Here is a 16,116-nt window from a genome sequence, read left to right as displayed (position 1 = left end):
AGTTTAATCGCTTCATTTTCCACTCAAAACGGTGACCAGTGAACTGTAAAGATTGTGGCGGCGACCAGATGCAATGATTCGTAAGCGCAACGGAGACAAAATAGTGACCAGAACTTCATCTCTGTTTTCATTACAACCTCTCTATTCCAGCGTTTTGTTCTCTCTCTCTCCCCCCCCCGAATGCCCTTTTGTGAAACTTTTTATCGTTTCAATCACAGCCGATGAAAGGCAATTTGTCTTATCCGCTCTTGGCTCCGGCCCGCCCACGGCCCCTCCCCCAGGGGATTGTATATAGGGGCTCACAGCCCACACTGGACCACGGGCTTTGCAGTTTCACCGTCAGTCAGTTCCCATTTCAACGCCAAATCGCGTCCTTTCTACAATCTCCAGAACCGTCACCATGGTCGATGCTTTTGTTGGAACCTGGAAGCTGGTTGAAAGCGATAATTTCGATGCATACATGAAAGCTTTGGGTAAGCAGCGCATTGTTAACCAGCTTAAGTAGCTGGGGGTTGAATCTAAATCTTATATCTGCAGGCAGAGCCAAAAACGATGGCCAAATCTTGTGGAGACATGTGCTCGAAATAAATGCGTTTAGACTTTGATTACAGTGCAAAATGGTCCAGATTTTAGGAGCTATGCTGCGGGTATGTATTGATATTGTTACATATGTCTTGATATTGTCCAAGCTAAACATTTCTGGTGTTTTTTTTAGTGAGGCTAGCCGTAATTTCAGTCTGTCTTTGTCCAAAGAGCAGCAACTCCTGCAAGTTGTGTCTTTTTGGCAGGTGTGAGTTTCGCCACTCGCCAAGTTGGGAATGTGACCAAACCGACCATTATTATCAGTAAAGAGGAGGATAAGGTGGTGCTAAAGACCCAGAGTACCTTTAAAAATACCGAAATCAATTTCAAACTTGGGGAAGAGTTTGACGAGACCACGCCAGATGACCGAAACTGCAAAGTAAGTTGAGAAAGTGACTGGCCATTCTGTGTTTCTATTAGGATGTGGAGATGCCGGCGTTGGATTGGGGTGAGCACAGTACGAAGTCTTACAACACCAGGTTAAAGTCCAACAGGTTTGTTTCGATGTCACTAGCTTTCGGAGCGCTGCTCCTTCCTCAGGTGAATGAAGAGGTCTTCATCCACCTGAGGAAGGAGCAGCGCTCCGAAAGCTAGTGACATCGAAACAAACCTGTTGGACTTTAACCTGGTGTTGTAAGACTTCGTACTCGATTAGGATGGGGAGTGAGTGGGACTTGCGCTCTGCGTTTTCTTTATCCCACCCACCCAGGTTAGGTGGCACCGAGGAGAATAGAGATGCTGCTGAAATATTGTCCATTGCACCGTTATACAGAGAAGTGTGTTCTCTAAACTGGATTGGAATATTTCCAGTTACATTAACAACTGTGGCGGTTGTCAATCGGTGGCCTTGTCCATTCTTTATAAAAGGCCTTGTCCATTCGTTAACTAAATGGTTTACCAGTCGGTAATTGGTATTTTGGTGTCAACAGACGACGGTGACTTTGAACGGCGATAAGCTTGTCCACGTCCAGAAATGGGATGGAAAGGAAACCACTTTCGCCAGAGAGATTAAGGATGGCAAAATGGTTATGGTATGTTAACCTGCAGTTACATTTCCTGGTGTTTTGCTCTTGTGTGTGTGCGCGTGGCTTTTAGTTGTGTTATTGAATTCTTTTTGTGTTCAAACAGACTCTCACGTTTGACGATATTGTTGCCGTCCGTACCTACGAGAAGGCATAACGTTCCGTGGGGAGGGAGTCCCGTGCCCCCCTGTCAGAGTAATCGGGTCCGATTTATTGGACTCAATGGCAGTATTTGAAATCTGGAGCGGTCCTTCCTCTTGCAGTTCTGTAACTTGCAGGGATTTCCATTGGAGGGGGGAACGAGCCCTCCGACCTCTTTTGTAACAAAATCCGAAATACTGCATTTTATGTTGTAAAGCTTAACAGAATAACAATTTTGTAATATCTGTACATCACTTATCCACCTTTTTATTTTTTATAAAACGGAGTTCAGCTGTGGAAAGCCTGTCTTTTAGTCACAATGACAAGTTGAAACGGTGAATAAAAGTGTTGCTCTGGAACTGGCAGTAGTGGTGTTTCTTATGTTAACAGTGGTGGGTTTGCTTCAATCGATCGTGTCGTCAAATCACCTCCTGACGTATTTTACTATCCAAAAGTTATTTTTTAAACTGGGTGCTGTAGCTTCATTTTCATGCAGTAGGTTTCAATAGTGTTGCATTTAAATACATTAGTCTATATGTTTATTGTGTCTGTCATTCGGCTGATTCCTGTGTCCCCTCCGGCGAACTTCAACGGCCTGTTTGCTACAATTGTGTAAAATAGTCTGACTGGGTCCAAAGTCAAACCCATTCAATACAATAGGCAGAGTGGGAGCAGAACACGTGTTTATTTAAAGATGATTTATTATTTGACAAACTATTGGCAGAATAGTAATACCTTTAAAGGTTGATTAAGAAATTGTTCCACAATTAAAAAAACGAACCATAATATAAAATTGGCAGTATCCCTATTTGCCCTTGAAAAATATTAAGGATTGATGATGGGCTCTGACGTTTATGAAATATGCTGTGGACGACCGAACATTGTTCCCAGAAACTATAGGAATTCCAATGCATACGAGAAAGTCATGCTTCAAATTTGCTTTGCAGCGAGACTGAGAGAGAACTAACTGTCTTTTAGCTCTCTGCCCTGTTTGGTCTGGGTCATTGCTCTCTGGGGGGACAAGATGTGGAGATTCCGGCGTTGGACTGGGGTGAGCACAGTAAGTCTTACAACACCAGATTAAAGTCCAACAGGTTTGTTTCAAATCACTAGCTTTCGGAGCACTGCACCTGCATACATACCTCTTCATTCACCCGAGGAAGGAGCAGCGCTCCGAAAGCTAGTGTTTGAAACAAACCTGTTGGACTTTAACCTGGTGTTGTAAGACTTCTTACTGTGATCTGGGTGGTAGCATTGCAACTGGAGAACACTTTTATGTGGCGGGTGGCGGAAATTTTCAATCTACACTAGTGGAAATGCAGCATGTCCTCAATCGATATGTTTTTAAAAAAAAGTTAACACGCGCAATACCGAATACATTTTTGGATTTAGATTGGATTTTGTTTATTGTCACGTGTACCGAGGTACAGTGAAAAGTATTTTTCTGCGAGCAGCTCAAACAGATCATTAAGTACATGAAAAGAAAAAGAATTAAAAGAAAATACATAATAGGGCAATACCAGGGGCTTTTTGAAAAAAAGCCTCCTCAAAACCAGTGAACTGAACCTGTGGCGTGCAACGGCTGATTATTTAAGCAGTTGCAGTTTACTTCAAATGAATTTAAAACAAATGTTGCACTGCCTCGACATACATTAGAGGAACAACCTACTCCTTTAGTTACGCATTACGAGTGGGTTAAGTATGTACCAAATTAAAATTCAGGAGGAAAAGGAAAAGCTCTGGCAGATTTGTAAGAGCGCAGAATGTAGTTAGGTATCTGCATTGACTGTTTAAGAATTACAATGACCGGGGTGGACTTGCAAGTGCTTTTTTTTGACTGTCAATGTTTCCTCAATGTGAACACTGTTAGATGCTAGCCGGGCAGGAACACTAGGAGTTCGGTGAAAACTCTCCCACTTGTTCAATGAGCGTATCAGAGAGTGGACGTCAGTGACGTGCGGTCGATCAGCTCTGCTGAGGCTGCGATGGAGGCGAGGCTGGCAGTGCTGTGTCTCTGCTTCTCCAGCTTCTGTGGCTTCATTTCAAATGCTTCTGCTTTCACCGCTGCCTTGCATCGGAAAAGGGTCGGAGTCAGGGCTGCTGGTGAGTTACCTCTGTCCTGGAAGCTAAAGGAATAGAGGAAGTATTTAGCTGCTGGAGTGAAGGTGCTTTGCCTGATCTGGGGTCTCCTCCCCTCTTCCCTCCCTTTTACCCCGTTCAAACTCATTGCTCTCGAAGAGCAATGATCAAATAATCAATCTATACCGATTGCTGCAATTGTTTGGATCTAAAGTCATGCTGGGAGAGCATTTGCTGACATTTTATGTTTTGAAATGTAACGTCGCTGCAGAGATAAGATGACCTTTTTTGTTTTGGAACAAGTCGATCATTTGCGGGTTGCAGTCCGATTTGTTACAAAATATCCCGAGAAGTTGTTACTGTTATTCTCTGGACGAAACCGGTATCTATCTCATACAGAAACTCTGTAAGAAAAGTTTGTTGTACAGTGGCTGATCCGGAAATAATAACAGTGGGAAGGAGGTGTGCCCAATATGGTTGAGTGACGCACAGCAGTTTGGAGAGGGACAATCACACGCTTTCAGACCTGCTGTCCGAGACAGCAACCTAGCTCCTCCCATCCCTCCACCCTTTGCTCATCGTCCTACACTTATTTTTCCTAAGGCAAACAACCAATTCCCTTCCATATGCCACGATTGAATCTACTTCCACCGCATGCTCAAGCGGTGCCATTTTTAATTCTAATCAATCCCTTTGGAAGAAAATCATTTTCTCATGTTGCTGGAAATTACCATGCTATTGGCCATAATCTTCTGATCCTCCCTCGACATGAGGGTGGTGCTGGAGGACTGGAGAATTGCAAATGTTAAACCCATGTTCAAAAAAGGAATGCAAGGACGAAAGCAGCAATTGCAGGCCAATCAGTTTAGCCTTGGTGGTGGGAATGCTTTTGGAAACAATAATCTGGGTCGAAATTAACAGTCAGTCAGACAAGTGTGGGTTAATTCAAGAAAAGCACAGATTGGTTCAGGCAAAGTTCACTAAGTTTATTATTTTGATGAGGTAACAGGGGATTGACGAAGGTAATTGGTTGAGGGGGTGTACATTAACTTCCAAAAGGCGTTTGATAAGGTGCCACATAACAGACTTGTCAGCAAGCTGAAGGTCATGGAATAGAAATTGTTGGGAAGATTGTGGAGTAACGTTAATGTTGGTGGATTAATAATGTAGAGCCCCAGACTATTGTTCTGGGGACACAGGTTCAAATCTCACCGTGGCAGCTGGTGGAATTGAAATTCAATTAATAAATCTGGAATTGAAAGCTAGTCTCTCAGTAATGGTGAAACTATCGATTGTCATAAAAACCTGCTTGGTTCACTAATGCCCTTTAGAGAAGGAAATCTGCCATCCTTTCCTGGTCTGACCTACATGTGACTGTAGACCCATGGCAGTGGTTGATGCTTCTTTTCAATGGAATTAGGGCTGGGCAACAAAATGATGGCCTTGCCAGCGATGCCTACATTTCACGAAAGAATAAATAAAGTGCTAATTCCTCTTTCTACCTATGTCGATGCTACCATGACCTCTGGTTGTTCATCCTTCCCGCTCAGACTGCCCTGAAGCTACTCAGCAACATCCTTGACTCTTGTGAGTGAAGTAAAATACGATCCAGAAATCACATCTGTGACGGAGAAATGCCTGTCTGTTTTCCTTACTATTGAATCTTCCATGAGTATTGTTTTCCAAATCTTTCTTACTTCCCACTACTGCAGCTCAGTGACCTGTGCTGCCATGGACAATGCTGCAGTCACAGTCACTCATTCTTCCAAGCCTGAATTGTAGAATTCTTTCATTCACGACTGGATGTACTATACTGCTCGCGCATAAACATTGTCTTGGAGTTCCCACATGGAGCAGAATATGCAGTCCAAGGAACAAAGGTCTCTTGCATGTCTCTATTTATTAGACCAATATATATATAGAACAGTACAGCACAGAACAGGCCCTTCGGCCCTCGATGTTGTGCCGAGCTTTGTCCAAAACCAATTCTTATCAGAAATAATATAAGACTTTAAAACAACTTAAGAATTAACACTTATCTGAGATTCTTATCTCAATACACAACCTGAATCATAATGTAAGTTTCCTTGTGATTTGCTGCTTCCTATCTGACTCAAATCTCATTCTTTTTCAATTTATGCCTGAATTGTTGCTCTCGCATCACCCTCACAATCTCTGGGTGATACTCCAGAATTGTTTATTGTTGTGGCAATTTTAGAACAAATTAATTGGCAGGTGAAAAATGCCAAAGGCTACCATGTACACACTGGTTTGGTTAAAGGAATCCTTTTCAAATTGATTTCAAATCACAGAAACCCCTCTTCAGAGTCATAATGCAATAAACGTTTTGCCCATTTACATATATTAATGTAAACTTAATTAATGGCTTGTCAAAGGACTTGCATATCATTTTGCTGGTGCTGTGAGAAACAGTGAACATTGATATAATTGTAGAAATATTGCCTTTATGCTGAAGCAAAAATATAATATTACAGGTTCACAGCCATGCCTGTTGTAAACGTCACCACAGCACACTTCTTCCTGGAATGAGAATAGGTTTAGTGTCTCTTGTTAGGTAAAATGACACTCTTCCAGGTGTAAACCTCCACCCCCTGCCGACTTCTCACTCAGCCCCCCCCCTGTTATTTAGGTTATTTCTCCCCTTTTTTATTGGCTGGTCAGTGCTAAAATATCACTGAAATCTTGTCTGGTGTGTGTCATTGTGACATTTCCACCATTGTGACATTACCAGTAACTTATTTGGCTGACAGCATGCACCGGACCCACACCATTGCAGCAGTGGTTCCTATTCATTTCATTTTATGGACTCCTGAGAACTCTCTTTAGGCCCACAGACTGCAGTTTCAAAACAATTGATCTTGCTCGTTTAGAATTTTGGCAATAATCAAAACACCTCCACACCCATTCTCCATTTTCCAATGAGAATATATTCCATCTGCACAATAACTCCTCAGAATTCCTCCGGTTGCTCTCTTCTTTATCCATTTAATATCTGATCCATGATTGGATTCAGTAATTTAAGTGCAGTCACACTAGTGATTTATAAAGACACAGGATTATCTCACTCTTTCACTTCAACATTGATACAGTGAAGAGTGGAGTGGTCGTGAAGAACCTTCTACAGAAAATTTCTGTCACTTCATTTCTGACACTTGTACATTTTACAGGTTTTAAAAATAGAATAATTCACAATTTTTAGTGACTTTTGTGGAAGTGAGAGTATTTCTAGATGTAAGACATTATACTCCTTACCGATCAAAAGAAGAAAAACTTGCTTGCCGAAAAGTGAATTGAACCCAACATAATTAGAATACACAGAACAGTTGCTCAGCAACCTGGCTTTTCTTCAAATTCTTGTGAAAGAACTATCTCTAGAACAGACGAACAAATGAAGCACCACTAACTAAGTGGCTGCTGCGTTTCGGTGCCAGGAAAATAGGTCCTTCTGCCACTTTTTAAGTCAGCAATTGCAAGAAGTGTGCCTGACAATGTAGGAAACCAGAAAAAAGGGATGGATATTTGAACGGAAATCCAAAGTTGAAGGTACAAATTGTGAGTGCAGTTTTAGGCCTGTGCATCCTGTTTTAAAATGTTGCATTAAAATTCCTCATCAGCCACACGCCCACATGTAGCTTTCGCGTTATTACACTCCATTGGATTCCATACCTATTCACAGTAACCCTCGGTCATCAATAGGATGTCTGAAATTGTAAGTTTATACAACACAGTGATTGGGCCACAGTTTTAGACACCAAATCGATAAATTCATGATAAATAAAATGCGTAGATTCACCAATATGATGCCAGGGAAGGGAATCCAATTGCAAGGAAATACTGGGAATGTCACAACTGGACCAAGATTTTCCAGGGGATTTTAAAATGATAACGGAGCTCTTGTTAGGGTGAATAGGGAAGGACTATTTCCTCCAATTATGGAGTCAATAATGAATTTAAAATCACCACTGAGAGGAGGTCAGGAGAATTTTATGCAGAGAGCTGAACCATGCAATGCTTTTCAGCCGGCATTGTTTAACATTTATTTTAAGTGAATTATGGTTAACTGAAGCGGAAGAAGACTGTGGCCTGTGGGGAGAGCATAGGCAATGGGATTAATATTTGGATTGCTCCAGCTAAGAGCTAGCACAGACACTACAGGCTGAATGGCATCCTCCTATGCTGTGAACATATCTGATTCTATAAAAGTAGGATATGTAAAATATGCCAAAAAGGTTGTGATAGGGGAAAAGGAGAGGTTAGAAAGAAGATAAAGGTTGCCTGTAAAACAGGAGTTGCAGAAATATTTGCATGTCAATAGCTTTGAATAGAATATCCCAGTTATAATGAATTTAGTTTTTTTTTTCTAAATGTTTTTTATTGGATTTTTGAAAAGAGTATATTTTGCCGTTATGTACACAGGATATGGTATATATATATGTAAGTAGGCTTCCGTTTGTGCCGGCGAGGCACTTCCGGAGGGCAATCCTCGAGTGGGTCTGGTGCCGGTGTTGCCCCTCGCTTCACCCGGTCGGATTTTGCCGCCGTTGTCTTCTCGTGCACACTACCGCTTCAGCCGGCCCTCCCGTCCTCCGCCTGTATTCACCTTTATCTCTGTTCCTGTGGATGTCAGGTTGGTTAACGTTTCCCTGCCCCCCCCCCCCCCCACCTACCTCCCTGGCTCTCCTCTATTGTTCCCTGTCTCTTCCGTCCTCCCCAGAATAGATCTGGCTGGTCTGAAAGCCCTAAGACCGCCACTTTCGGGCATGGCTCCACCCTCACCCCCACCACTTTGGACATTGCCTCGAAGGAATTTAGGTTTTCAGAGAATCACAGAATAATACAGCACAGATCAGGCCCTTCGGCCCATCCAGTCTGCATCGACACATGAAAAACACCTGACCTGACTATCTAAGCCCATTTGTTAGCACTTGGCCCATAGCCTTGAATATTATGACGTGGAAAGTGCTCATCCAGCTACTTTTTTAAAGATGTGAGGCAAACCGCCTCTACCACCCTCCCACATAGTGCATTCCAGACTGTCTTCACCCCCTGGGTAAAAAGGTTTTCCTCAAATTCCCCAAAACATCCTGACCTTGAATTGGTAGCTGACCCTTCAACGAAGGGGGACAACTGATCCCGATCCACTCTGTCCATGCCCGTCATAATCTTGTACACCTCAATCAGGTTGCCCTTCAATCTTCTCTGCTTCAGGAAAACAACCCAAGCCTATCCAAGCTCTCTGGATGTTCCATCGCTGACAACATCCTGGTAAGAAGTCTTACAACACCAGGTTAAAGTCCAACAGGTTTGTTTCAAACACTAGCTTTCGGAGCACTGCTCCTTCCTCAGGTGAAGGAGCAGTGCTCCGAAAGCTAGTGTTTGAAACAAACCTGTTGGACTTTAACCTGGTGTTGTAAGACTTCTTACTGTGCTCACCCCAGTCCAACGCCGGCATCTCCACATCATGACATCCTGGTGAATCGCCTCTGCACCCCCTCCAATGCAATCACATCCTTCCTATAATGTGGCGACCAGAATTGCACACAGTACTCCAGCTGTGGCTTTACCAAAGTTCTATACAACTCCAACATGACTTCCTGCTTTTGTAATATATCCCTTGATTGATAAAGGCAGGTGTCCCATACGCTTTTTCACCACCCTATTAAGCTGCCCATCTGTCTTCAGAGATCTATGGACAAACATGCCAACGTCCCTTTGTTCCTAAGAACTTCCCAGTGTCATGTCTTTCATTGAATACTTCCTTGTCACATTACTCCTTCCAAAGTGTATCACCTCACACTTTTCAGGGTTAAATTCCATCAGCTACTTTTCTGCCTATTTGATCATCCCGTCTATATCATCCTGTAATCCAAGACACTCAACCTCACTGTTAACCATCTGGCCAATCTTTGTGTCATCTGCAAACTTACCGATCCTACTCCCACATAGCCATCTATGTTATTTATATAAATGAGAAACAATAGGGGACCCAGCACAGATCCCTGTGGTACACCACTGCACACTGGCTTCCTGTCACAAAAGAAGCCGTCTGTCTTCACCCTCTTCTACAGCTAAGCCAGCTTTGAATCCACCTTATCAAGTTACCCTGTGTTCCATGTGCATTTGCCTTTATAAGTCTCCCATGTGGGACCATGTCAAAGGCTTTGCCGAAATCCATGTAAACTACATCAACTACACTACCCTCATCTACACACCTGATCACATATTCAAAAAATTCAATCAAATTTGTTGAAAGCTGCTAACTGGAAAAGAAGTGCTCAGCTGCAAAATTGGACAGAATCCTTTGAAAGCACCTGGCAATGGGAAAGATGGGTGCATGAAAGTTTAAATAGAGATAACAAAAAATAAGTTCATAACAGACAGTTATATAGAATTGCCAGCACTTCCGGTGGCGACATGTAGGTGGAGGTCGCACATTGGGAGGCTCTCGCTAGAGTTCTAATTTTTTGGATCTTTTCACCCAGTTTTTGAGGGAAATGTTCGATGAACGGTCTCCAGTAAGGTTGTGGTAATTAGAGGATGTCACAAGCCCAACGGAAGAATATAGGATGAAAAGCAGTCATAGTCTGTTTTCACATATCAGATGAAGGAGAAGGTGTTGAGATGGGCCAAGATGAAATGAGAGCTGAGGTGGGAAGGCAGCGGTATTTGTATATACCGAAACGTCAAGGTGGAGCTGGCAAAATGGCAGGCGACCGTTAACGGTGAAGGCTCTTGTGTGTGTGCGGTTTGGTCTAACCGGCGAAGTTGAGAGTTATGCATAACTCCAAGGACCATTACTTAGAGAAGGCAGAGGAGTATGCAAAGACAATGTGGTTGGGGGGGGGGGCGGTTTCTGGGAGGCGGGGGAGTGGTAGCTGGTTGACGGTGACCAGGGGCAGGGCATGGTCCCGCTCGTATGGTGGGGCTGGCATAAGAACATAAGAACTAGGAACAGGAGTAGGCCATCTGGCCCCTCGAGCCTGCTCCGCCATTTAATGAGATCATGGCTGATCTTTGTCGACTCAGCTCCACTCTCCGGCCCGTACACCATATCCCCAAATCCCTTTATTGATCATGACTGATGGGGAGGGGGGGAGGTGAGAGACCCCAGTGCGAATGGGAACGTGGAACGTGCAGGGTTGGGTGGACTGGTGAAGTAAGTGAGAGTTTTCTTGCATTTAAAGAGCTTGAGAGCCAACATGGTGCTGTTGCAGGAGACCAATTTGAAGGTGAAGGACCAAGTTGCATTTTGGAAGGATTGGGTGAGTTAGGTGTTCCACTTGGGTTTTGCTAGCAGGGCCCGGGGGGTAGCGGAGCTTGGGGATAAGTGAGTTAGGTTTCAGATCGAGAAGGTGGTGGCAGATCAGGGGGGTAAATATGTTATCGTAATGGGTGCGTTGGAGGGGAGGGTGCTGGTGTTGATTAGCGTGCATGCCCCGAGGTGGGATGATGTTGTGTTTATGAAGAGGACGTTGGCTGCAATACCAAGTCTTGACCCGCATCAGTTAATTTTAGGTGGAGACTTAAACACTGTGTTGCATCTGAAGATAGATCGGTCTAAGCCACGCTCGTTGACACCTTCGGGGGCACAAAGGTTTTGGCAGCATTTATAAAAGAGATGGGGGAGCAGACCCATGGCGGTTCTTACATCAGGGGATAGAGTGTATTCCTTTTTTTTGCAAGTGATTAATGTATATTCGAGTATTAATTTCTTTATAATGGGGAGATTGTTGTTATCAGGGGTGAGGAAAGTGGAATACTCGGCAATTATCATTTCATAACATGCTCCACATTTGGTGGATGTGGTCCTTGAGAAGGGACCTGCACAGAGAGTGGCGTGGAGGTTAGATGTGGGGTTGCTGGCAGATTTGAGCTTTTGTGCAAGGATGGGAAAGTGTTGATGATTATGTGGGGATCAATAAGAATGGTCTCACTGTCAGTGGTTTGGGAGGCGCTGAAGGCAGTAGTGAGGGGCGAGATCATCTCATTTAAAGCACAGATGGATAGGGAGGCAAGAGAGGAGCGGCAGCAGCTGGTAGGTGAAATCTTGGAAGTTAATGGGAAGTATGTGGAAGATCCCATTCCGGAACCTTTGGTCAGTAGGAATGAACTGCAGGCACGGTTTGATCTTATGTCTACAAGGACAGTGGGACGTCAGTTGAGGCGGGCGACGGGATAGTTTATGAATGCGGGGAGAAGGCCATGCACTTGTTGGCAGGACAGCTCCGGCAGCAGGTGGCCTCGTGAGAGATTGTTCAGGTCTGGGATGGGACAAAGGGGCTGACGGTGACGTTGGAGCAGGTGAGCAGGGCATTTAAAGAGTTTTGTAAAAGGTTGTATAGGTTGGAGCCACCGGGGGGTTGAGTCGGATATGAGGGACGTTTTTTGGGGCAGGCGGGAGCTGGAGTGTCCTCGTCGGAGAGGAGGAGCGGGCATGGTTGGAAGAGCCAGTGGGGATTGAGGAGGTTCGGACGGATATAGGGAAGATGCAGATGAGTAAAGCACTAGGGCCTAATGAGTTTCCAGTGGGATTCTAAAAAACATTTCTGGATAGGTTGGCGCTGGTGGAGATGTTTGATGATGCGGTAGCTAAGGGGGCGCTATGGAAGACAATGGGACTGGCATCTATTTCGCCATTGTTAAAAAGGGATAAGGAACGGTGAAGAGTGGGACCTACCGGCTAATATCTCTGCTAAATGTGGATGCCAAGATTCTTTCTAAGGTATTGCCACTTAGGTTGGAAAAGTGCCTTCCGCATGTAACTGGGGAGGATCAGACGGGATTTGTAAAGGGTAGGCATTTGTTAAATGTGGTGCTAACCCAATCTGAAGGTGGGGAACCGGTGATGGCGCTGGATGCGGAGAAGGTGTTTGGTCGAGTAGACCAGAGTTACTTGTTTGTGTGTTGGAGTGGTTATGGATTAAGTTGTTACATAAGGAGCCTAAGGCGCGTGTGCTTATGAATGAGGTGAATTGGGGATATTTTCAGTTGCAAAGGAGATCAAGACAGCGGTGTCCCTTGTTTGTGTTGGTGATGGAACCCTTGGCCATTGGACTGAGGTCTAAGTGGATGGCGATAGTAAGGTGGGAGTGTGGAACATAGGGCTTCCTTGTATGCTGATGACATTTTGTTGTATATTTCTAACCCGGGTCCCATGGAAACTAGGGGCTTTTCACAGTAACTTCATTGAAGCCGACTTGTGACAAGCGATTTTCATTTCACTTCATGGTGGGGGATATAACATTGCTGCTCAAGAGGTTTGGGGCTTTTTTTGGATATAAACTGAATTTAGAAAAGAGCTTTTTGGTTTCTTCTCCAGGGGCAGGGGCAGACTTGGCGGGTGATGGGGGGATTGCCGTTTTGTGTGGCGACTACTCACTTCAGGTGTTTGGGGGTGCAGGTGGCTTGGGACTGAGCCCCCTCCGCAAGTGGGTAGGGTTAGGGTGGATTTGTCGACGTGGGTATCCTTCCCTTATCATTGGCGGGCCGGGTGCAGGCAGTAAAGATGAATATCTTGCCGTAGTTTTTATTTTTATTCCAGTGCTTACCAGTCTTTTTGCTATTGGCATTTTATAAGGGGGTGGAACGCTTGAATTTACCGTTTTTATCGGCAGGTAAGGTAGCGAGCATTCGGAAGACGGTGCTTCAGAGAGGGTGACAATTGGGCAGTTTGGTTCTTCTAAAACTTTTGTATTATTATTGATCGGCGAACAACGAGAAAGTGCGGGGCTGGGGTAGGGTGCCGGAGGCAATGTGGGTGAGATTGGAGGCAGGCTCTTGTAGGGGATTGAGTTTGTGGGCACTGGCAACACCACCAATCCCGTTTGCCCCAGGAAAATGCTCAGGTAGTCCGGCAGTGGTAGCCACGCAGAGGATATGGAGGCTATTTTGACAGCATTTTAAGTTGGGGGTGGGGTCAAAGCTGATGCCTGTCCGAGAAAATCATATGTTTGAGCCGACGAGGCTGGATGCTAGGTTTCAGGGTTGGGAGGAGCGGGGCTGATGGGAAAAGAACAAAGAACAAAGAAAATTACAGCACAGGAACAGGCCCTTCGGCCCTCCCAGCCTGCACCGATCCAGATCCTTTATCTAAACCTGTCTTCTATTTTCCAAGGATTTACTTCCCTCTGTTCCCCGCCCATTCATATATCTGTCTAGATGCATCTTGAATGATGCTATTGTGCCCGCCTCTACCACCTCCGCTGCCAAAGCGTTCCAGGCATCCACCACCCTCTGCGTAAAAAACTTTCCACGCACATCTCCCTTAAACTTTCCCGCTCTCATCTTGAAATCGTGACCCCTTGTAATTGACATCCCCACTCTTGGAAAAAGCTTGTTGCTATCCACCCTGTCCATACCTCTCATAATTTTGTAGACCTCAATCAGGTCCTCCCTCAACCTCCGTCTTTCCAACAAAAACAGTTCTAATCTACTCAATCTTTCTTCATAGCTAGCACCCTCCATACCAGGCAACATCCTAGGTGAACCTCCTCTGCACCCTCTCTAAAGCATCCACATCCTTCTGGTAATGTGGCGACCAGAACTGCACACAGTATTCCAAATGTGGCCTAACCAAAGTCCTATACAACTGTAACATGACCTGCCGACTCTTGTACTCAATACCCCGTCCGATGAAGGCAAGCATGCTGTATGCCTTCTTGACCACTCTATCGACCTGCGTTGCCACCTTCAAGGTACAATGGACCTGAACTCCCAGATCTCTCTGTACATCAATTTTCCCCAGGACTCTTCCATTGACCGTATAGTCCGCTCTTGAATTAGATCTTCCAAAATGCATCACCTTGCATTTGCCTGGATTGAACTCATCTGCCATTTCTCTGCCCAACTCTCCAATCTATCTATATTTTGCTGTATTCTCTGACAATCTTATTATCATCTGCAAACTTGCTAATCAGACCACCTTTCCCTTCGTCCAGATCATTTATGTATATCACAAACAACAGTGGTCCGAGCACGGATCCCTGTGGAACACCACTAGTCACCTTTCTCCATTTTGAGACACTCCCTTCCACCACTACTCTCTGTCTCCTGTTGCCCAGCCAATTATTTATCCATTTAGCTAATACACCCTGAACCCCGTACGACTTCACTTTGTCCATCAACCTGCCTTGGGAAACTTTATCAAACGCCTTACTGAAGTCCATGTATATGACATCTACAGCCCTTCCCTCATTGATTAACTTTGTCACTTCCTCAAAGAATTCTATTAGGTTTGTAAGACATGACCTTCCCTGCACAAAACCATGCTGCCTATCACTGATAAGTCTATTTTCTTCCAAATGTGAATAGATCCTATCCCTCAGTATCTTCTCCAACAGTTTGCCTACCACTGACGTCAAGCTCACAGGTCTATAATTCCCTGGATTATTCCTGCTATCCTTCTGAAACAAAGGGACAACATTAGCAATTTTCCAGTCCTCCGGTACCTCACCCGTGCTCAAGGATGCTGCAAAGATATCTGTTCAGGCCCCAGCTATTTCATCCCTCTCTTCCCTTCGTAACCTGGGATAGATCCCATCCGGACCGGGGGACTTGTCCACCTTAATGCCTTTTAGAATACCCAGAACTTCCCCCTACCTTATGCCGACTTGACAAAAGAACAAAGAACAAAGAAATGTACAGCACAGGAACAGGCCCTTCGGCCCTCCAAGCCCGTGCCGACCATACTGCCCGACTAAACTACAATCTTCTACACTTCCTGGGTCCGTATCCTTCTATTCCCATCCTATTCATATATTTGTCAAGATGCCCCTTAAATGTCCCTATCGTCCCTGCCTCCACTACCTCCTCCGGTAGTGAGTTCCAGGCACCCACTACCCTCTGCGTAAAAAACTTGCCTCGTACATCTACTCTAAACTTTGCCCCTCTCACCTTAAACCTATGCCCCCTAGTAATTGACCCCTCTACCCTGGGGAAAAGCCTCTGACTATCCACTCTGTCTATGCCCCTCATAATTTTGTATACCTCTATCAGGTCGCCCCTCAACCTCCTTCGTTCCAGTGAGAACAAACCGAGTTTATTCAATCGCTCCTCATAGCTTATGCCCTCCATACCAGGCAACATTCTGGTAAATCTCTTCTGCACCCTCTCTAAAGCCTCCACATCCTTCTGGTAGTGTGGCGACCAGAATTGAACACTATACTCCAAGTGTGGCCTAACTAAGGTTCTATACAGCTGCAACATGACTTGCCAATTCTTATACTCAATGCCCCGGCCAATGAAGGCAAGCATGCCGTATGCCTTCTTGACT

General features: G+C 44.8%; 2 protein-coding genes and 1 long non-coding RNA gene across 3 annotated transcripts in view; 2 read left to right on the top strand and 1 right to left on the bottom strand.

Annotated features, from left to right (window-relative positions):
• Positions 1-298: 298 nt before the first annotated feature.
• fabp7b (fatty acid binding protein 7, brain, b) lies at positions 299-2,104 on the top strand. Its single transcript, XM_072499338.1, has 4 exons — positions 299-473; positions 789-961; positions 1,512-1,613; positions 1,711-2,104. Exons 1-4 carry the CDS (start codon positions 401-403, stop codon positions 1,759-1,761), a joined length of 399 nt encoding a protein of 132 aa, XP_072355439.1. The 5' UTR covers positions 299-400; the 3' UTR covers positions 1,762-2,104.
• A 324-nt stretch (positions 2,105-2,428) lies between these two features.
• Positions 2,429-4,219, bottom strand: LOC140410759 (uncharacterized). The gene is made up of 2 exons (XR_011940725.1): positions 4,108-4,219; positions 2,429-3,871 (listed from the first exon to the last, which is right to left on the bottom strand). It is a non-coding gene; the product is annotated as an uncharacterized lncRNA (long non-coding RNA).
• Positions 3,699-16,116, top strand: part of smpdl3a (sphingomyelin phosphodiesterase acid like 3A) — a 79,667-nt gene continuing 67,249 nt past the window's right edge. The window contains exon 1 of the mRNA XM_072499337.1: positions 3,699-3,848. Within this exon, the coding sequence (XP_072355438.1) occupies positions 3,731-3,848 (118 nt within the window). The 5' untranslated portion in view covers positions 3,699-3,730. The remainder of the gene's footprint in view (positions 3,849-16,116) is intronic.

This window comes from Scyliorhinus torazame, chromosome 4 (assembly GCF_047496885.1).
Source record: "Scyliorhinus torazame isolate Kashiwa2021f chromosome 4, sScyTor2.1, whole genome shotgun sequence".
Lineage (NCBI taxonomy): Eukaryota > Metazoa > Chordata > Chondrichthyes > Carcharhiniformes > Scyliorhinidae > Scyliorhinus > Scyliorhinus torazame.
The sequence above is the reverse complement of the archived record's forward strand: the minus strand, read 5'-3'. Positions and strand labels throughout refer to the sequence as shown.